The 22358-nt window shown below is 32.8% G+C and overlaps 4 protein-coding genes across 5 annotated transcripts; 1 reads left to right on the forward strand and 3 right to left on the reverse strand.

The window, feature by feature from the left end:
• The first annotated feature begins 34 nt into the window (after window positions 1-34).
• On the forward strand, window positions 35-5824 carry LOC124824059 (glyoxylate/hydroxypyruvate/pyruvate reductase 2KGR-like). Of its 2 annotated transcripts, none has more exons than XM_088102034.1 (2): window positions 35-550; window positions 5154-5824. In XM_088102034.1, the coding sequence occupies exons 1-2, from the start codon at window positions 128-130 to the stop codon at window positions 5670-5672; spliced, it is 942 nt and encodes a 313-aa protein (XP_087958160.1). In that variant the 5' UTR covers window positions 35-127; the 3' UTR covers window positions 5673-5824. The 2 variants fall into 2 exon arrangements, with proteins under 2 accessions (XP_087958160.1, XP_047152380.1); XM_047296424.2 differs by lacking the exon at window positions 35-550 and adding an exon at window positions 2559-3124.
• A 1229-nt stretch (window positions 5825-7053) lies between these two features.
• Window positions 7054-7753, reverse strand: LOC124824062 (uncharacterized). Its single transcript, XM_088102186.1, has one exon. The coding sequence runs from the start codon at window positions 7701-7703 to the stop codon at window positions 7179-7181; it is 525 nt and encodes a 174-aa protein (XP_087958312.1). The 5' UTR covers window positions 7704-7753; the 3' UTR covers window positions 7054-7178.
• Window positions 7754-8078: 325 nt separating this feature from the next.
• On the reverse strand, window positions 8079-11606 carry LOC124824063 (ras-related protein Rab7). Its single transcript, XM_047296427.2, has 7 exons — window positions 11388-11606; window positions 10847-10873; window positions 10623-10722; window positions 9235-9381; window positions 9061-9141; window positions 8459-8604; window positions 8079-8361 (listed from the first exon to the last, which is right to left on the reverse strand). Exons 1-7 carry the CDS (start codon window positions 11438-11440, stop codon window positions 8292-8294), a joined length of 624 nt encoding a protein of 207 aa, XP_047152383.2. The 5' UTR covers window positions 11441-11606; the 3' UTR covers window positions 8079-8291.
• Window positions 11607-13429: 1823 nt separating this feature from the next.
• PERK15 (Protein kinase superfamily protein) lies at window positions 13430-17903 on the reverse strand. Its single transcript, XM_047296429.2, has 8 exons — window positions 17399-17903; window positions 16417-16914; window positions 15963-16049; window positions 15786-15856; window positions 15500-15576; window positions 15220-15367; window positions 14137-14298; window positions 13430-13815 (listed from the first exon to the last, which is right to left on the reverse strand). The coding sequence occupies exons 1-8, from the start codon at window positions 17742-17744 to the stop codon at window positions 13534-13536; spliced, it is 1671 nt and encodes a 556-aa protein (XP_047152385.2). The 5' UTR covers window positions 17745-17903; the 3' UTR covers window positions 13430-13533.
• Between the last annotated feature and the right edge of the window lie 4455 nt (window positions 17904-22358).

The raw sequence follows: 22358 nt of genomic DNA on the forward strand, positions 1-22358 counted from the left end.
CAATGTTATCTCCACACATTATATATGGAAGGGAACGTCGAGCGTGAGGATTCCGAATCAGTTTTTGTTGTGTTGCGTTGCGATTCTGGAATCTATAACCTAATCGAACCCCAATTTCGCCGGCGAAATGGGATCAATCGGAGTACTCCTCGTGGCTAACGTGATGCCATACCTGGAGCAGGAGCTCGACAAGCGCTACAAGCTGTTCCGCGCATGGGATTACCCGAACGTGGCGCAGCTGCCGAGTCAGCACGTCACCGCGATCCGCGCGGTGGTCGGAAACGCGAGCGCTGGCGCGGACGCGGCGCTGATCGAGGCGCTGCCGAAGCTGGAGATCGTGTCGAGCTTCAGCGTGGGAGTGGATAAGGTTGACGTGGAGAAGTGCAGAGAGAAGGGGATTCGCGTGACGTACACGCCTGAAGTGTTGACCGACGAGGTTGCGGACCTCGCTATTGGCTTGATGCTGGCAGTCCTCAGGAGAATCTGCGAGAGTGATCGCTTTGTCAGGAGCGGCCAGTGGAAGCGCGGTGACTACAAGTTGACCACTAAGGTTTGCTTGTTTCTGCATTCTCGTCATTCTTCTTCTCTCCCAATTGAAATAGGGAAAAGTGATTATCTGCATTGGCTTTCTTACCTATACTTATACTACACCATTATTTGAGTTTTTTAACCATTCTTGTATAATTTTATTAGGAAATTATAACAATGGTACGAATTTTAAGAAATTAAATTTGGAAGTTATGACTGCCACTGAAGAAGTGATGACTGCAAGCTATGACCCTCCACCAAGTTATCTTACGGTGAAATAATTTTATTCTAGATGAATTGAAGTTGTGTCAAAAGTTTGAATTTTTTTAAAAAACTTGCACAATTCTCGTAATTTTATTATAAAATTACACCAGAGTGATAAAAAAGTCCATTATTTTATCTAAAGTATTATTCCATTAAGTACTTTTACGAAGTGTTTAATTTGTTAGGTCAATTGTAATTACATTACTATATAAACCAGATTACGTGACCCAGAAACTCAAAATAACCATGATTTGAAAAAAAAAAGGAGTATTCTAACCTTTAAGAAAGTCATAAAAATCTGATATAGCCACATAGAAACATCTGTATGGTACAAAATAGAAATATTTGTTCCTTGGTGAACGTAATGTATGGATGATCTTAAGGAATGAAGGAAGTTGATACTATTCATCATGATCATGATGACGATGTTTAAGATTTTTTATTTTGTTCTTTCTAATGCTCTAAAAGTATGATTTAGAATTACATTTGCAAAATTGCAGTTATATACTTGGTATTTTGTATACATATATTAGTATGTATGTTGTATGTATTGTTTCTTTCTTATGTATTTTTAGAATAATCATATTGCTGGATCAGATATGTATCATGTCTGATTCATGTATGATGTCTTTATATCATAGATCATAAGATTACTTACTTTATCTTGGAAGTGTGTTGGATCTGTCTTACGACGAAAAGGATTGTCCCCAAGAACAATAGAGAAAATCCCTTAACCACTACCTAGCTTTGCTGTGCATATACAAAGAACCATTTATCTTTAACTTTGGATCCCATTCCAGAATTACAAGTAGAAAATTCTACCAGCAGTTCATGCACAATAAATATGATGTGAACTTGACAGGGTTTTAATCTCTCTATCTCCTTTGTGTTCTCTCTTCATCACCTCCTCAAGATATATATATATATATATATATATATATATATATATATATATATATATATATATATATATATATATATATATATATATATATATATATATATATACACACACATATATGCAATGAGCAATGAGACAGTACATTCAAAAAAACAAGACAACATATGAGTTTCTGTTTCGATATATTCTGTTTCTTTTGTCAATATCTTATTTGTTTAAACTACCATGAACTCCACTTAAAAAAATAAACTCACTCCTCTAACCAATAATAGACCCATGTTATGATTTGGAGAGCCAAAGTATGATTTCCCATACAACAATGTATAAATGTCACAACCGATCTGTACTGATATGCTCTGCCCTTTTTTATTCCATATAAATGTCTTTTAATTCACATAAATTCTTAACCAACAAAAAGTGTCCAATGAATAAGAAATGACAGTGCGCAATTAATGAGAAAGGACCATGGTAGGGTTACACATTTACTGACATGATTTTTATAATGGACTCTTATTAGTCCTAAAAGTAGGACTTTTTCTTCTCCTTGTTCATGTGATTTCTAGTCTTTAAGACGAGTTCGGGTTTTAACGAATGTTTTAAGGATGGATTTATATTAGATTTGAGAGAAAATAAAATTTAAATGAATTATTTGTATTCATTTGAATTTTTCATTTTTTTATGCGATATAAGTCAAAATATTTACTATGCATATATATAATTAGTTTTAAGTAAAAAAATTGTGAATAAGAATGAATAAAAATCCATATAATTGATTTGGTTTGATTTGATGAGTGTTCACAGTTACAAATTACATTGGGATTAAATTAACAATCCAAATAAATCTAATTTAGCAGTAACGCGATTTTGAGCAATGTTATCTTCACACATTATATATGGAAGAAAACGTCGAGCGTGAGGATTCCGAATCAGTCTTTGTTGGGTTGCGTTGCGTTGCATTGCGACTCTGTGGAATTCCTGAATTAACCAAACCCTAATTTCGCCGGCGAAATGGAGTCGATCGGAGTACTCCTCGTGGCTCGCGTGATGCCGTACCTGGAGCAGGAGCTCGACAAGCGCTTCAAGCTGTTCCGCGCGTGGGAGTACCCGAACCGGGCGCAGCTGCTGAGTCAGCATGCCGCCGCCATCCGTGCGGTGGTCGGAAGCTCGAGCGCCGGCGCGGATGCGGCGCTGATCGAGGCGCTGCCGAAGCTGGAGATCGTGTCGAGCTTCAGCGTGGGAGTGGATAAGATTGACAAGGAGAAGTGCAGAGAGAAGGGGATTCCTGTGACCTACACGCCGGACGTGTTGACCGACGAGGTCGCGGATCTCACTATTGGCTTGATACTGGCGCTCCTCAGGAGGATTTGCGAGTGCGATCGCTTTGTCAGGAGCGGCCAGTGGAAGCGCGGTAACTACAAGTTGACCACTAAGGTTTGTTTGTTTCTGCATTCTCGTCATTCTTCTTCTCTTGCAATAGAAGTAGGTTACAGTGATTTTACACACTATGATATATCTACATTGACTTTCTTATCTATGCTTATACTACACCATTATTTTATCTAAAGTATAACTCCACTAAGTGCCCTTTAGAGTGATAACATTACTGCTGTGTTTGCTTCCGTTTATCCACTGTTCACGCGGACGAAAGTGCGAGTGATCTGTGTGTTTGTTTCACTTGATTTACACTGATTTGGGGAGATGATTTGCGGCATGGTATGGTAGATGGATCCGCAAGGGCGAGGAAATTTGAGGAGAAATACATGGAGTTTACTTAAATGTCCATCGTTTTTCTTTTTAATTTGACTAAGCTGATGAAAATCAGATCTGGGGATGCGAGAATTGGGGCTGGAAACCGATTCTGTAATTTAGGAATCGATTCTGGGACTGGGGAAACCGATTCTATAGCTGTCGGGTCACCTGAGAGAGAGAGGCGAAGCTAGATTGTGACAGGGCTTGAAGAACAGGATCGGAAAGAGGCGAATTCAGGTAGGAAAAAAACATCCATGGCTGGCAGTGTAGTGTGTGTTCGTTGACTTTGTTCAGTTTAATCTTTTTAAAAGAATTATTAGTTTTAAATAATTTTGTATCACATTCTTATATGATAGTTATATTGTCATAAATCTAAATGTTCTGTATATAGAAATAATAATAATAGGATAATAATTATATTTTATTTTATATTATTTTAACTTACAATTTGTTTTATTAAAGCGTTACTTTATCTATCACGTCTATAATATATAAATTTTATCTTCAAATCTTTAAACTTTCAGCTATTCATCTCATAAAACAAATAACGCTTATTGGTGAATTGGTAGGTTTTTTGATACTTGGGTAACTACTTAACATGATCTTTGATCCTTTGAAGGATTACTTCTGCTTGATTCATTTAGAGGGAGGGAGGGAGGGTAGTTATTCAAGGATAGCTTTTTTTAATATTCTTGAATACTTCACTCACATGTTTCCAAAGTGTTCAAAATTGTCAGGTCAGTGGTAATTACGTTACTATAAACGAGATTAGTATGTGACCCAGAAGATAACCATGATTTGAAAAGAAAAATGAAGTATTCTAACCTTTAAGAAAGTTATAGAAATCTAATATAACCACATAGAAATCTGTATAATACAAAAGGTAGAAATATTTGTTCCTTGATGAACGTAATGTATGGATTATCTTAAGGAATGAATGAAGTTGATACTATTCTTCTTTGTAGAGAATAGGAAATGACTCATCATCACGACAATAAGATTTTTTTTTTTATCTTTCTATTGCTCCAAAAATATGTTTTAAAGTTAAATTTGCAAAATTGCAGTTATATACTTGTTATTTGTATACATGTATTAAATATTAATATGTTGTATGTATTGTTTCTTATCTATTTTTAGAATAATCATATTACTGGATCAAATACGTGTCATATTTGATTGACGTATGGTGTCTATGCATCGTAGTCCATAACAGAGATTATTTACTTTATATTGGAAAGTGTGTTGGATCTGTCTTACGATGAAGAGATTTGTCCCCAAGAACAATAGAGAAAACCCCTTAACCACTACTTGGCTTCGCTGTACAAATACAAAGAACCATTTATCTTTATCTCAGTATCCCATCATAGAATTATATGCAGAAAATTCTACCAGCAGTTCGTGGACAATAAATTTGAAGAGTGAACATGACAGGGTTTTACTATCTCTATCTCCTTTGTGTTCTCTCTTCATCACCTCCTCAAGATATATATACATATATGTATATATCTTTTGGAGTTGACCTCACAATATCTATGACACTTTCAGAGTGATGGTGAAAAATAAAATTCTAATTTGGAGACCAAGGATCTGTCAATCTTTGGAGTTGGAGTTGGAGGATCATTAAAATCCCCATTTTTATACATTGTAGTATTATTCCCCACTCCTTTTCCAACAGCAAAATTAATTTTCGTGCTGTGTATTTTCCTTGTAGTTCTCTGGGAAAACTGTTGGCATTATTGGGTTAGGGAGAATAGGGGAAGCCATTGCGAAGAGGGCTGAAGGATTTAAGTGTCCAATAAGCTACTACTCAAGAACTGAAAAACGAGAGTCGAACTACAAGTACTATCCAAGTGTTGTAGAATTAGCATCTAATTGCGACATACTGGTTGTAGCTTGCGCACTGACTGAGGAAACCCACCACATAATCAACAGGGAGGTGATCAATGCCCTGGGTCCCAAGGGTTATCTTATCAACATTGGAAGAGGTAAGCATGTTGATGAAACAGAGTTAGTGTCGGCACTTGTAGAAGGTCGTCTTGGTGGGGCTGGGCTAGATGTGTTTGAAAATGAGCCTAGTGTTCCAGAAGAGCTATTTGGGCTTGAAAATGTTGTCTTGCTTCCCCATGTTGGAAGTGCCACAGTAGAAACTCGAACGGCCATGGCGGACCTTGTCCTTGGAAACCTGGAAGCTCATTTCCTTGGAAAGCCGCTGTTAACTCCCTTAATTTAATCTCTGCCTCCATGGAACTTCCAGGATTGATGGATCTGCATTAGGTACACACATTTACCACCATTTTATAATTTCTGTCATCCAAATAAATTATCAGGACAGCTTTTTAAGGTCTACATTCCTGTTTCATCTATGAATTTTTATTTAGTTCATCTTCACGTCTTAATAACATTAACATTATGGATGAAGTACTTTGATTTAACTGCACATTTTCCAATCCTACTTTTATTCTGATGGAAAATTTATGCCATATCTCCTATCTCGTTCATAAAATTTATAATAGAAAAATATAATGTTTTAATGTTATCTAATTTTCCAAAAATATACATATTCTCTTTTTAATGTACAAGAAAAAAATTATTATTACACAAATTTTAAAAGTGTCAAGAAATAATAAAATAGAATTATAAATGACAATTTCATAAACTTGAAATAATTATGTAAAAAAGTAAATAAAATAAAATTCTGAAAAGCAGTTATATAAACATGAAATAATTATGATTTTTTTATTTTTGTAAATATTGGAAGAGAAAATATTTATGAAGATTTGAGAGAATTTAATAAATATAATAAAAAGTTGTCTAATATATAAGATTTATTGGAATGAAACAAAATCTAATAGCCAAATTAAAAAAAAAAAAAGGGTTTTCTAGTTTGTCTAATTATGTAAGAGTTTAGAAAACCTAAAATTGATAGTTTGGTTTAGTTTGAAAACAACTTAATTTAAGAAGATTGATATATGTGTTTAACATAGTCAATAAACAAACACGACAACTCTCCTCTAAAAATACCCAATAAACACAGGAACTCTCTTCATTATATATACCAACGGATCAGCTTTATTTATTAAAATATACATTTACTTGCTAAAATATTCAATTCTTATACCTAACCACAAAAGATGTTTATTTTAAAAGTATGGTATTTATTACCTCTAAATATATTCTTATGAGGTTAGAAAGCCTCTAAAGAAATTGTTGATGTTAGAAAGATTTTTGGGTAAATGATAAAGTTTAATCCCTTTGAGTGCTTCAAATTTTCAAATATCTTTGTGCAAAATTAAATGAATTCAGTGAAAACAAGAATTTACAGTGTTTGATAAAGGAAGAAAACAAAATAATTTGTAGGATTATTCATCTATATTTCTCTACTCTCCGTTCGATCAAATCAATCAATTTATTTCTATTTCCTAGTTAAACACGGCATAAGGCATAAAAGCTCATAAATTCGTACTAGTAATGTCGCTAAAATGGAATTTTTATGTGTTAAATTAATCGTATCAAGTCGCGTTTGAGTTGAATCGTATCACTACCTTAGAAGTACTATATCTATTCCTTTTTTACAAGATAATCAGTGAGATTAACCATTTTACAATTATGACTAACTAATAAGCTGTTAAGATTATATTAGATAACGTGAAATCAAGACATTGATCATGAACATACAACAAACTTTCTAATAAGGCGAAGAAGCAGAAACTAGTACAAACGGGTAAACAACATCTTTTCACGCATACCCGTCAACCAAGGTAGGTTTCTTGTTTTCTTCGTCATTTTCTTCTCTAACTTCACCGTCTTTCTTCTCATCTTCGATATTCAACCCTTGTAACTCATCCACGCACGCTTTCGCATCCTCTTCCAATTTCCCTTCTCCCGCCACCACAAGGTCGTCCGCGCCATCGCCGCCGCCGCCGCCGCCGCCGGCAACCCTAACTTCGTCGGCACCAGCCTCGACTCCCCTATCGACGATGCAGGATCCCGGCGGTTCATTCTCCATGTCAATTCCGACGACTACATCAGAGCCTTCATTGGCGGTGGGCCACGGGTCGTTAAGGCAACCGTCATCTTCGTCCTCCGTGTCGTCAGCGGAGGAGAAAATTGAAGCGGCGCGTGATTTGACAGCGGCGGCGGCTTGGAGAAAAGCTTGATGGATGGATTCCGGTGGAAGGGCAGGATCTTCAAGGCCAGCGTCTTCTAAACGCGGAGGTAGGATCTGGTGCAGAATTCCAGAATTTTCTTTGGTAGACTCCATCACCTTCTCTTTCTCTTAACCATTATCACAACCTTTAACATTTTCCATGATCCTCTATATATACCACCGATTTAACCGCTACTGGCATGCAACCTTTCCTGGGCCTTGGGCTCTCTTTTATCCACAACAATTATGGGCCCATATTCAATTTAAAAAAAAAATATTTCTTTTATCCACCGTTTCTTTTAAATATTTCTCACTACATCTTATAAACATTCTAGAGCTTCTCTTTTGTTCCGAAAAAATATTCTACAATATCATAATTATATTTTAAATACTCTTTTCATGCGTCAAGAATTTTATAATCTTGTTCTTTAATCGTATATCAAAAAGTAAACATATTTAATGTTTTGAAAACAAAAAAAAGAATGCTACTTGTAACACAAATCAATGTCATAACTCAATTGAACAAAACAATTTTCAACATACATTTCCTGATTTGGCGGATCATTTGTCACAAACAGAAAAGATAAAGACAGAAAAATAAACATGATGGCAGCTAAATCCACTAGATAGATACAAAACAAAATTTGAAAGTTGTCCTTGGTTTTACAAAGTCGATAATGTAGTTGGTGGCTAATAATCCACTTAACATTCACAACCAGTAGATCTCTGTTGCCTTCCACCACCACCAACTTCGATTGTATCAGGCAGGTACCTTAGACAATAATTAACATAACACACTTTAGCTTTTTCATGAGTAAATGGAAACACATACATGAAGAAAAAACTTAGAAGAGTTCAGGAATGCTCACATTTCTTCTTCAGGTTCATTCTTCAGTGCATTTTTTGCTATGCACTGGAAAGCATCTTCAACATTAAATCCTTCTTTTGCAGAGGTCTCGAAGTATGGTATGTTTCCCTTCGAAGCACACCATGCCTTTGCTTTCTTCTCAGAAACCTGCAACACAAGAGGTTGTGAAGAAGATACATGTAAAAAAAAAAGTATAGCTTTAAGCATATAGAGTGGACCTTAAACCTAACTCAACTCCATAAAACCGGCATGGAAGGTGGGGTTTGCACCCACTTATATACTCTAAATTGATCTTATGTGGATTTTAAGCCTACTCAGCTCCACAAAACCGACTTGTAAGGTGATATTTTCACCCACTTGTATACTCTAAATTAACTTAACCTTATTTTTAGTCAATATAGAACTTCCAACACATATCTTCCCACAACTATAACAGAGTTCAGATCAAAATCAGTGTTCATAAGTGTATTTTGAAGACATAGCAGAGGAACAACATAGAAAAACTCAGCAGAGAATCAATATTCCTATCTATCCTAATCACCAATACAGAAATTTTACGAGGGTCAATAGGCAGTTAATGTTATGAGAAGAGAAATAACTTACAACTCTGCTGTTTCCACCATCAACGTCTATTTTGTTTCCCAATACAACAAATGGGAAGTTTTCAGGATCAGATGGACTAGCCTGAAAATAAATTATTTTGCATGAGTTTCACACAGATCTTTAACGAATGTGACACAGACATGATACCACAATGCAGGAGAATGGTTAATCAACCTGAATAAGAAATTCTTCTCGCCAGTGGTTGAGATTGTCAAAGGATTTCATTACATTTACATCATAAACAAGGACACAGCAATCTGCACCACGGTAGAAAGCCACACCAAGACTTTGAAACCTCTCTTGACCAGCAGTATCCCAAATCTGCATGAATGGTCAAAACAACTCAATCTTAGATTATTAATCTTCTTCCATGATCTTCAAACAACAGAGTAAAAAATACAATCAAATATTTACTTTTATCAAATAGAAAGTGCCAAGCACTTGCCCCAACCATCATCAGATACCATTCACAATGAGAAGGGCAGAGCAAGACAAATTTTGAGAAGACCGAATATAAAAATTAAAAGTTACAATTTTAAAATTAATATATCAAATTTAAGCAACAACTAAAAGATTCATGATAATAGATAACATACAATAAAAACCGCAATTGTATAAATTAAACAAAGGATACAAAAATAATACTGTTGCAGTGAGCAATTCCAAGGATAGGAAATCTATATTACAGGTGAATATCATATTTTAAGTTTTAAAAGCATAATTGGCTCCCAAAATTTGTTTAAGTAAAAAAATTGAATTTTTAATTTGAGAAGAAAGCATTCCTTTAATTTTTTTCTTATTAAGAAATATTTAGGAAAAAATGGAAAAGGCTTAAAAAATTATGGGAAATGATAAGAGATGCATCACTCTTAAGAGATAAGAGATATAGGCATGAGAGAGAGAGAGAGAGAGTTTGAAATGTAATAACAGATGTGATGGAAGAGAAGATAAAAAGAAAAAGAAAATGGAGAAAGAGTGGTAAATTAGAGAATACTATTTGAATGTCTGTAATTATTACTATTTTAGGGAGAGAAGGGTGGACCATTCCATCACTACAAGTGCTCTACTCCTAACAGTGGCCATTATTTGATACATCAAACAGACATTAATAATGGCACTATTTCATACATCATGCAGACATTAATTTTACAATAACAACCCAGAATATTTCTTTATCTTTCCAGATTCTATTTTAAATAAAGGCTTATTCTTCACAAAATCACATCAAATTGGGATCAGAAGATAAAGGCTTATTATAAACTTAAGAATTCCTTAGGTTTTAAAAGAAACTCAAATACTTAGTAGAATACTAGACACTCTGGTTACATTCATTTGAACAGCATCATGAACCACTTAATTAATCTGGGGAAAATAAAAGTTTATAAGCTGTGCAACAGCTGATTTAAGATTATATAGTATGAAATTGAATAAGATAACAGCTCTGTTAAAAAAAGATTGGTAGGTGCAGCTGTAGGTTATTATATCCTAACTGGAGAACACATTTCAAAAAACTGTATATATGTTTATACAAAAAAGAAACAGCTTGTTCTTGTATCTCTCACCTGCAATGTGAACAACCTGTCTTCAAACTGAACCTCCTTGGTGAGAAAATCTGCACCAATGGTTGCCTTATACTGATTACTAAATTTACGATTCACATACCTAAATGCAAAGGGAGGAAATAATGATCATGAAAACAGAAATCAAGCAGAAAAATTTGTCATCAGACATTTCCCAAAAGTCACAGAAAAGAATTTTAGAAGAAAAATCTGAGATTTGAACATACTGATTCATCAGTGATGTTTTACCGACCCTGCCAAAAGAAATAAGAAAAAAAGTCAATTAGCAGAGAGATCTTGCAATCTTGGTGAATAACTAACTAAATAGCAATTGCACAGAACTGGCATTATAGACTTTCAAACATTGGTAAGCATCGGCATCACATGCAGCTGACCCGTGTTAGAAAATTGCAAATCTATAGAATCAATAACCATTTTTCTTCCTCTAATAATTCCAAAAAGCTTATTTAGACAACAACAGGAATCCAAACATAATCAGTAATCACTTCCATTTTCCCCCCAAATTGTTAACGCCTCATGCACCTGGAAGAAGTATTCCATAAATTTTCATTGCAAAACATAAAAAAAAAAGATCCGGAATTTCAATGAAAACTGAAAACATCGAACATAAATGCAACAACCCTTTTTCTCTTCTGGCCAGACTATGTGATTTAATTCATTTTTAGATTAAATTAAAAAGGAAAAGAAATGATGAAATTAAAAGAAGACGAAGAAGAAGACGAAGACGAAAAAGAAGAAAAAGGGTACCCGCTATCTCCAAGGATTATGACCTTCAATAACATGCGGCGGCGAGATGCCATGGATGAGGAAGAGTGTGTTTACTCGAAAATGATTATTTTTTTTAGGGAAAAATTGGGAAAGAAAAATTGAGTTTGGAAGTGTTAAAGTTTAGAGTAATTTGCGCCAGAGAAAGTTTGAAAGACAGATGGAAGAAGAAGAGGGAGTTACCAACTTAACAACGAATGCCAGCCATCACTCACTCTTATTTCCCAAACTACCCATCCATCTTCTACTACACTTTTAACTTCAATAATTACACACTAAATAATTATTTCAAAAATTAACTCCAATAAAATATTCTGTTTTTATTTTTCCACTAAATCTCTCTCTTTTTGCTGCGTGCTGAGACGACAAACGAGACTAAAAAATATTGTTTGATCCATGTTTAACGGAAAATAAACTATTTGGACATTTTAATTATTAATTAACTTTTTATTATTATAACGATTAAATATATTATTTTCATTTTTTATTTTTAGTTAACTTATTATTAGTTTTTATTTATATTTTAAATTTAGTGAATATTTAACTGATAACTTTATATATATTTAATGCAAAAAAATTAATCTCATATAATTTTATTATATTCAACAACAACGAAATAATTTTTTTTTGTTATTAGTTAAGGTCGTTTGGTTTTTTATAAATAAAAATAGAAGTATACCACTAATTCTACAAACGATGATTTTATGGACATTGACAAATACTAATATAAGTATGAAATTATAGTATGGTGCAGTCTGTTACACTTTTAATATAGTGTTGATGAGTTAATATATATGTATGACTTAAATAATAAGCACAAGACGTGACAGATACAAAAATATTATGGTCTTGATAGTAACCACGTGCTAGACATAGTTAATATGGTAAAATATTGAGACACTAATATTAATTCCATTGAACATAACTTTGTTTCTGGTAACACGACAACACATTGCTGTCACGCTTAGAACTTAGTTCATTGTACATCGTTATAAAAAGGCCAAACGGCCCATAATTAGTGTAGTTATATTTTCTATTCCGAAAAAATATTGTTTATTTTTTATTTTTATTTTTATTTTTATTTTTTGCTTAAAACGTACCTCAGAAAATAGTATGTTTAAACCAGAAAGCAGCACAATCATTATGTGCATCTATAATTTGCAGGTTTATTGTCCACCCAAGAGGAAAGACAAGAAGAAACGTACGAAAGTACATTTCTTTTTAACAAATTAGCACTTTCAAATGTCTTCTCAATTTTATTTTATTACAGCAAATTGAACAAGAAAAAAAAAACTTATCTAGTAAACGACAACTACACTGCCCTTTGCCATATTTCCTCAATTTACTTTTATTTCACCTTCCAAAGGCCAAAATGTTTTTTTATCCTGTAACCAAGCAGATCAAGTTTTAGTAAAAGCGTCAACTTTTTGTCCAACTAAATTTAGCGCATCACAAAAGCATCTTCATACAAACAAAATGATTTTGTCTTCATACACCCATGAAAACATGGATTTAACTCTCTTGAAAGCAAGCGAAAGAGTAAAATTGTTACTACTCTTGGTTTGAGGTTGAGCGCACCACAAAATCAAGAGACCAGAAAACATAAAAGTACTTTGGTTGCACCAAGATTGCTACACAGGGTTCTCTTTGGTGGTAAAAAGACCAGTGTTCCTTGTGACCCTCCCAGTGCAAACAATAAAACTGAGTAGCTACAAGCTTTAAGCACCAGGCGAAGAATCATAGAATGCATTATCACAAAGCTCACCAAATAAGTACAAAATACCCACATCCTCAACATAAGTCCCAATGTCAGGCTTTCCCAGTTAGAACAAATGTTAGCATCGAACAAATGAATCAAGCTTTACAAAGCTTCAGGTGTATCAAATAATTCAGGAATTGTACGAGGGAAAAAAGTTAGACCGTGAAAATCACCGGGAAAAAAAAGAAAGACAGCTCTAACTGCTATTCATCGTGTGCAAGCCAATTAATATATGGGCCTGTAAAATATACCGACATTATATGTACCTGTACCAGTCTCATGGGTGTGCACAAGCAAACTGATGTCTGAAGAGCAATTTTGAAAGACGTGGGAATCATCAATCGAGAGCTTGTCGCAGAGTCATGGTTGCTACCGTTCACGTTCCCCCAATTCAATTTCCTGCGTATTTTGCTGTCCCGAACTGGTAGAGACAGATGGATGTCGACCGTAATCACTGCTGGGACCACTGTACTCACTAATACCTTGCTCTTGGCTTTCCAGTGCCAGCTTCCTGAAGTTCTTCATGTCCTCACTGTATTGGACGCTGTCATAGCTAGAACCCTCAAAGGAACCAAAAACTCTGCTGTGTCCAGGAGCACTCCCCTCATTTAGATCTTCTAGAGAAATATTTCCTTCCAGAGCTCGAACAACCTGCTCAGTGTCATTAATTTCATCATTGTCAGAGGTAAGAACACGCCAGATCTCAGTTTGCCAAAGCTCAGAGTTGGTCACGAATTTCTAAACTTCAAAAAATCATCAACCAGTAAATCAAATATCCTGACAATACTTTTTAATTTTTAATATGTTTTAACACAACACTGGACTTTTTTTTGCCAAGAGAAGCAGGCGAATGCCTTTCAGGGAGGCATTTTACTACATACCCTTGTCAGAGACAATAACCAAAGCAATTTGATTATAAAAACAAAAGACATTTTTTATTCTCAAACATATCTTAAGAATCAACCAACTCACCTGGCTCATTCGAGGCCGAAGCCTGGCTGAATGGCGCACACAACTTGCAGCACAAGCGGCCATTCGAATCATCTCATCATGATTGTAATTTTTCTGCAACTTTGGATCAAGAAGTCCATCAAAGTTTCCATTCTCAAACGCTTGAGAGAGTAAAGGCCTAGCCTGTAATTTACACAAAAATGCTTCAGTACAGGATGTTTTGCTGATAAAAAAAAACACACACAATGCTTCAGTACAGGATGTTTTGCTGATAAAAAAAAACACACACAATGCTTCAGTACAAGATGTTTTGAGGGAGGATTGTCAACATAAGACTGTCAGCTAACTGTTGCAGAATATCCCAGATATTATTTCATCGTTAATTTAAGCAAAACCAGAATTTCTTGCAAGTAATTTGACATGGTTGCAAACTACAATCGGCTTCATCCCAGACCGATCAATACCGTTGGTATCTAAAACAAGTTATTATGACCAATTTAAAACCAATCCGAGCAGACATAATTACAAGATAAGAGGTCATAAGATTTTATTGATTTTTCAAGTACACCACATAATTTAGCTCCAAAACTGATCTCCATAGGACAAGATACATGGCTTTCCAAATTTTTAAAACACCGAAAGAAATATGGTTTTTGAACAATATCTACTCATTTAACTGAAAAAAAAAGGTTAAAAGTTCAAGATTGTAATTTGAGAAAAAGTTTAAAAGCAAATACAACATTAGAATGCGAGTTACTGATCACACGCACTCTTCTATAAATGTTTTCATGCTCGGGAAAATTCATTAACTGACCCAAAAATACTGAAAGAAAATAATAGTTTGACACCTCAAAAAAAACACCCAATCCATTTTAGTAATATAATGTGTTAGAATTTAAAGTTAAAAAATAAAATAAATATGATTAAAATATTATTATTTTGAGTTGTCAAGTGGGTTTTTTTTTGGTGGGGGTCAAAACATCACCACCCAATAAGAAAAGATGCCAAAGGTGCACATTCCGTAGTACCATAAATACCGAGTTGTCCTTAGTTATGCATATTGATCAAAATAGAAACATCAACGAAATAATGAATACAACATACCCATTCAACCATGCTGTCATCTAAGAAGGGATGAGTTTTATCAACGGGTTTCCGTCCAGTAATCAACTCCAACAGCACAACACCAAAGGAGAAAACATCTGACTTTTCTGTTAGTTTCCCACTAGCAGCATATTCTGGAGCCATGTATCTGAATTAAATGAATTTAGAGTTTCAGTAAGATATAATTAATAGAAAAACGGAAAAATAAAATCCATGAAACATACTGCCCAATAAAAGTATTTCAAAATTAGATTCAAGAAATACGCATGATGAATCTAACCCAAAAGTTCCCATCACTCGAGTAGAAACATGTGTTTCTGTGTCTGATGAAAACTTTGCAAGTCCAAAATCTGCAACCTGAGCGAAAGATTATGAATCATTATTCTATATGCAGAGTCGCAGATGATGTACACAGATATTAAATGTCAACATGAACATTTCTATAGCCTTTTTGGTTCATTTAACCATTTCAAGATACACCACTTAATTCACTTATTTTCTGTAGTGTTGTCTGTTGCATTGCCCTATATATCCAGGATTGCAGGATAAAAAAGTTATAAATTTACCTTAGCCTCAAAGCTATCATCAATAAGAATGTTAGATGCCTTGATGTCTCGGTGTATGATTTTGGGATTACCTAAAATGACATGAGATTAAAAATGTCAATTTCAAAACTAACATCATGAAGTAAAAACATTGCCAGTTCTTTTGCAGAGTACATAATTTATTAACATTAAACTCACAGTCTTCATGCAGATATGCCAATCCTTTTGCAGATCCTATAGCAATCTTCATCCTTGTTGACCAGTCCATAGGTGGTCTGTCTTTTCCTGGTATGATATTCATGACTCATTTAGAACTACAGCATCATACTTGTGCGATAAGAATTAAATTATCAAACTTCCGCAGAGAGACAGTGGAATCCTCATTACTTAACTACTAACCACACCAGGTCAAATTTTTCATTGTTAAAAAAATGTTGATAATATGATATATTTCACACGTAAAACCAATATGTGAATTAAAATAAAAGCCATACTTTTGTACACGAAAGTATGAAGCAACTAACTGTGTATTGCATGCAAATATTATGCTCTACAAAACTTTAAAACATTTACAACAAAGAATCTGCACATCATATCTCAGAAAACAATAGTTAAATTGAATTTGCATCCTAAATGAGCTGACAGATCTTACCATGCAAATGAAATTCTAGAGTATTATTTGGCACATACTCGTAGACAAGCATCTTCTGGTTGTCTGATATGCAGTAACCAACAAGGGAAACAAGGTGTCTGTGATGCACACGGCTAATGACATCGACTTCTGCATGGAACTCACGCTCCCCTTGTCTACTCTCAGATTTCAACTGCTTGACTGCAACAATTTTCCCATTTGGGAGAACTCCTTTGTGGACATAGCCAAAACCACCTTGACCAAGAAGATTTGAGTAGGAGAATCCATCCGTTGCCATAACTAATTCATCGTGTGTAAAACTGCTTTGAGATAGCGCCAAGGAAATGCCAGGTGAAGGCTTCACCTTCTCGGAACCCCAACTACTTGCAGTGCCTGAGGAATTGACAGTGGGTGTGGGGAGACCAGAGGATGACAGTTTCTGATTCCCTAAACCCCCTGGAGTAGGCTTGGACAAGCCTACTTTTCCATCTGGCGTTGGAGAAACACCAGCCATGTCAACTGGAGACATTGACACCAAAATCAATTCCAGTTCAATTTTTTGCCAGTTTTACACACAAATTACAACAAAACTCAACCACACTGCGTATACCTTTTTATAATCAGAGATAAGCAATAAACAAAACCAATGCGTGCAGCAAACCATCAAACAGAATTTAAAACGAACTTCCAAACACAATAAACCTCGACACTTAGTTGATACCTAAAAAGAAAGCACATCACAGAATGTACGAGTACCACCGGCACATTTACTAAGATTCTCACGGCATTAATAATAAGCAATAAACCGAAGTTAATTAATCTCATGTCCTGATATTCATAATCCATCGTTAAAAAATCAGTTGAAATAACGGCTAACGTGACGAACTTTTCACTAATAAACTATTTTTACAATAAAAGCAGTCAAACTTAAATAATTTCATTTAAAAATCATTTTCAAACGAAATCAATTTTGTAATCCAATTTTACAAACATGCGACCTTACCTTTCGGTTGGGACGGTTGAGAGTAGTTGTTCTGGCTTCTCTTCTTTTTCCAATTCCTATAGACGCAAAAGAAAACGCCCCCAACTATAAGCATACCAACTGCACCTAACACGGCTCCTATAATTATTCCACTCAATGTAGCCGGCGACAACCCGCCGCCACTGAGACTCGACGGAGCTGCGGCTAACGGCGGAGGAGGACTAGCGGCGGCACTGGTGATGTCGGGAGGCGGAGGAGGGGAGACAGTGGCATTAGGTACGAGAGGTGTTTCATCCGGAGGAGGAGGAGGAGGAGAGGTAGTGAAGTTCGTGCCGGAAGGAGTCTCCGCCGGCGACGGAGACGACATCGACGACGAAGTTTTCCGACGCTACGGTGAGAGCAAGGGTTTCGATTAAAAACAAAAAGTATAGGATTGAAAACTTTGCATCATCACGGTTTATTTTTTTCTTTTAGGGATAAAGAGGAATGTGGTGTGTGTAGTGTGTGTATTGTGTGATGTGGTCCCTAATGTGATGATGATAGCTACTTCTTCTACTTCGCACTCCCTCACTACTTTTCATAGCGTGTGCAAAATAAACCACCAACCCGATACTCTGATTCTACCGTCGTTTCACTTGCTTCCTCTTGCGTTTTGCTCCAACTTCCCACACCAGTCAATCCCTGTCTTTAGCGGGAACCTAATATATATAAATATATAAAAGTAAATGGTCGGAAAAAGAGAGGAATGAATCCGCATCGCACGTGCTCTAACAATAAATACGTATAAATACGCAGTATTCAACTCTCTGGTTCTACCAATAAATCCACCGTTTCATCTGAGGTCAAAAGACTTGTTAATTTGATCCTTGACTCTATAATATACACTTTTATTATTTATATTTTATTATTTCAGTATTTATTATAATTAGTATAATGTAATGTATTTCAGTATTTCATTAATATATTTTTTTTAATTATTTACATCGGATCTACCTATTTCATTGTAGTTACTCTTTTTATGTCATGAAGCTTGAACACGGTTTTCTAATTCTGTATTATAATTAAAACTTACAAATAATTTTAGTACATTATTTGTTATTTATTTCATTTTTTAGGTTGAGATTTACTAAATTTAAATAAAAATATCTAAAAATAACAAGATACAATGTTTTGAAGCAAAAGAAGGTTCGTGGTGCATTTCCGTCATAACTGCATACAAGCTAACGTATACGCCACATCATAATTTATAACCCCTATAAAATTTTCCCTTTTCAAGAAACCTAATATATAAGTTCAATTTTTTTTTACAAACAAAATAATGAACATTATCAGAAAGTGTATAATGCAATTTTAGGATTCTGAGAGAAAAAACTTTGTACACTTGCCACATTCTGCAAATTGTCATTTTTGTTTCACTGTATAAAAATAATTTTATATTTCACGAAAAAAAAAGAAAAAAGTGAACAATTCTACATTGATATACAATCACACATGATGTATGATAATTTTATTAATTTTAAACTAATTATATTAAAGGTTATACCAAAACTTGCCATTATTATTATTACTATTATTATTATTATTATTTTGTATTTATTTGGTTACAATGTGGTGGGAACTGCTTGATTAAGCTTGTTATAAAAATACGTTATTACATTTATTTAAAAATAAATAATAATGGTTTGTGTATTTATAAACTTTCTGTATTAATGCAGTCATTAAAATCATGTTAATATAAAAATAATAATGTCTATGCATGGTAATTTTTTAAATAAGTGATAAATAAAAAATACGCAAAAACCATTACAGAATCAACCATGTTAATAGAATATTTGAATTTATAACTAAGTAATGTAATAAATACTTATATTATCTCATAAATATTAAATAAGAGATCTAAAACCCTTTATAGTAATAATTGAATGGAAATTTTAGTAAAAAAATTAACAGTGGATTTTCTTAATAATGTTAACTCTACAGAGATGTTTATGATTAGAACTCTATCCATGCATACAATAACCATTTTAATTATAAGTGTTCTTGTATTTTATTTTATTTTAATATAAAATGTTGATATTTAGATAAATTTTGTTTTTGTTTTATCTTTTTAAGATGACTTTTTCTATACTGTGTTTTTTTTTGGGAGGTATAACATTTTTTTATATGTTGTCAATCGTTTGAAAATTTGTGTCAGTCATGTTTCTATATACATTCTTTTATTATGTATCACAATTTCTTTTTCCTTTTCACTAATTCTCTTATTATTTACCTCTTTTTTTAAAGTTTATTTCTGTTGTAAAAAATCCCTTAATCACTTAGCCTACTACAAATTTAAACTGGAATAGATTAAAAAAAATTAAAATTTCAACCGGTCAATTTTAAATTTGCAGTGAGTTGGATTGACTCACTAATTTACCTAATTTTTTTAATAAGTATTTTTTAGTAGATTAGTAATTTTATAAAATATTCAAATGAAGACTCACGTGAAATTATTTTTTGATTGAATAATTAAATATGAAAAATCGACAAATTTATATTTATTAAATCAATTTTTATTCAGAAACAAATTTGAATTGGTATGAAGTTATTAAAATTTTTTGTTAAGAATATTCTGTGACGTATAAATAAAATATTATATCTGATTGATCATAGATCTACTTTAAAACTTGTTTTCTTTATTTTGATTTAAATTAAAAAAAATTATTAATAAAAAATGTTGTAATTAAATGAATCAATCTGTTTAACGTCTATCGGATTTAAATTTTTTTAACCCTTAATGGGTTGAGTTGATTAGGAACAAGTGATCCGTTTTCACACATTATAATTTTTCAGTGTTAGTTTCTATTAAACAAACAAAATATATGCCTATCATAACTATTTATATTAATTTAATATTTAATTTCTAAATGTATATATTTAGTTACTGTTAATTTCATCTCGTCTCTTTTGATTTTCTGTCACCTAAAAATTTGTTTTTTTCATATACTAATATAAAATATTTATATTTGTTTTTAGTATAATTTTAACAGCATGATTATGAAGGTTTTCTAACTAAATTACTTTTAGTAAGTTTTCTATAACTCGCATGATTATTCTTATCAAAGGTTCACGAACCCACGTGCCATATCTCTTATTTTATGCAACTAAAATTGTACATGTTGTACAATATCAACATGTTATAAATAAGTCTACTTCATTAGACTTGGTACCTACTTTTGACTAATTATGTTTAACTTGGTGTTTTCTTCTTATTCTACAAGAAAAATTAAAAGACATATATTTAAAACGATCTTAATCTACACAAAATCATTAATAGATTAGTGATAACATTAATTTATTTTATCAAAATTAATGATTTATATAACGTCTTACAAGCAGTGATATGTTTAAGCCATTTTATGCATGCATAAATTCATTTGCAATGGGTAAGTACTTTTTTGATAAATAATTTTATAACATTTGATGAAATCCTAAAAAGAAGAATGTGTGTGGTTCCATTCTAGTTGTCGTGTCTACCTGTCCATGGCGAAAAGTAGTAACAGCTACACCATAATGCATAGTCACAAATAATGATAAGGTCACTACTCGAGTTGGCATGTTGAATTAAATCATGGATTCTAACTTTTATTTGTATTCACAAAATTTAAAAGAAAAATTAAAGTTAACTCAATATAATATCGAAATCTACAGAAATTATGGACTAAAATCTTTAATGTGACACCCGAATACAAGTATGAGACTGTATAGATATGAGACTATACAGTAGAAGGGGTACATGGACGAATCGAACATACACCAGAATGAGAGGGATCTAGAGACTGTATAGGTATGAGACTATACAGTTAAAAGATAGCTTAAAGGGATTGATTTGGCTACTCATTTGAAAAGCCCCGAAACGTTATATTTAAACACAATTAATTTATAAAACTTTTTTTTCTTATATAATGTTTAATTTTGTTATTTTTATTTCCAGTTAACATAACATATTTTTAAATATTTATTTATATTATTATTGTCACAATAATTTAAACCAATTATCAAATCAAGTCATCGATATTATTGATGATTTTTTTTATGATTCATTAACATAAATTAAAAAAATATAATATAAATCTAACTTACATAAAATATTTATATCAATTTTAATTTAAAATTTTAATACAAAAATATTATAAATTATTTTTCTTTATTATTTATGTCCAATACGTGACTTACAGTTGTATTATTTAAAAAAATACATAATTAATATATTTTTAAATATTTTCATACATATATATATATATATATATATATATATATATATATATATATATATATATATATATATATATATATATATATATTTATTTCTAATCCCCTCACAGCTAAGACTTGTTATGTTGAAGTTTGTTGGAAACGAACTTTTTATTTTTAAATAGAAAAAAAGATGAAATAATGTGATTGATATTGTGATAGATTTTGAGAAATTTATTTTAGACTATATTGTAGGGTCAACACATACTCATGGATCAGACTGATTTTTTATAAGGTAATTTTAGGCCTTATAATATATGATTTTAACCTAATCTTATGATTTTCGTGTCGATTACTTATTTGAAAAATACTCAGATTTTTATTATTCACTAGTATTTATGGATTTTTGTTTTCATAAATTTGAAATTATATCATTGAAAAGTGATTTTTAAATAGTAAAAACTTAAATAAAAATTTCCCATGAAATAAAACACATTTGTTGGTAGCTTGCAATTTGGAACATAATAAGTGGATAATATTCTATACGCAATGTCTGCATGCATGGACCATTTTTGCTGTCAATCTTCTATAAACACGTTTTATTCTTAATTAGTGAAATTCTTTTTTTTTTACGATATATCACATATACATATATTTATAATTAATCTTTATCAATGTATTCAGTAATATTTTATACCTAAGAATTTTGTTTTTCCTTTTTAATTAACATTCTTGGAAATTTTTATTT

This window comes from Vigna umbellata, chromosome 11, assembly GCF_029865625.1.
Source record: "Vigna umbellata cultivar VRB3 chromosome 11, Vumbellata_1.0, whole genome shotgun sequence".
Lineage (NCBI taxonomy): Eukaryota > Viridiplantae > Streptophyta > Magnoliopsida > Fabales > Fabaceae > Vigna > Vigna umbellata.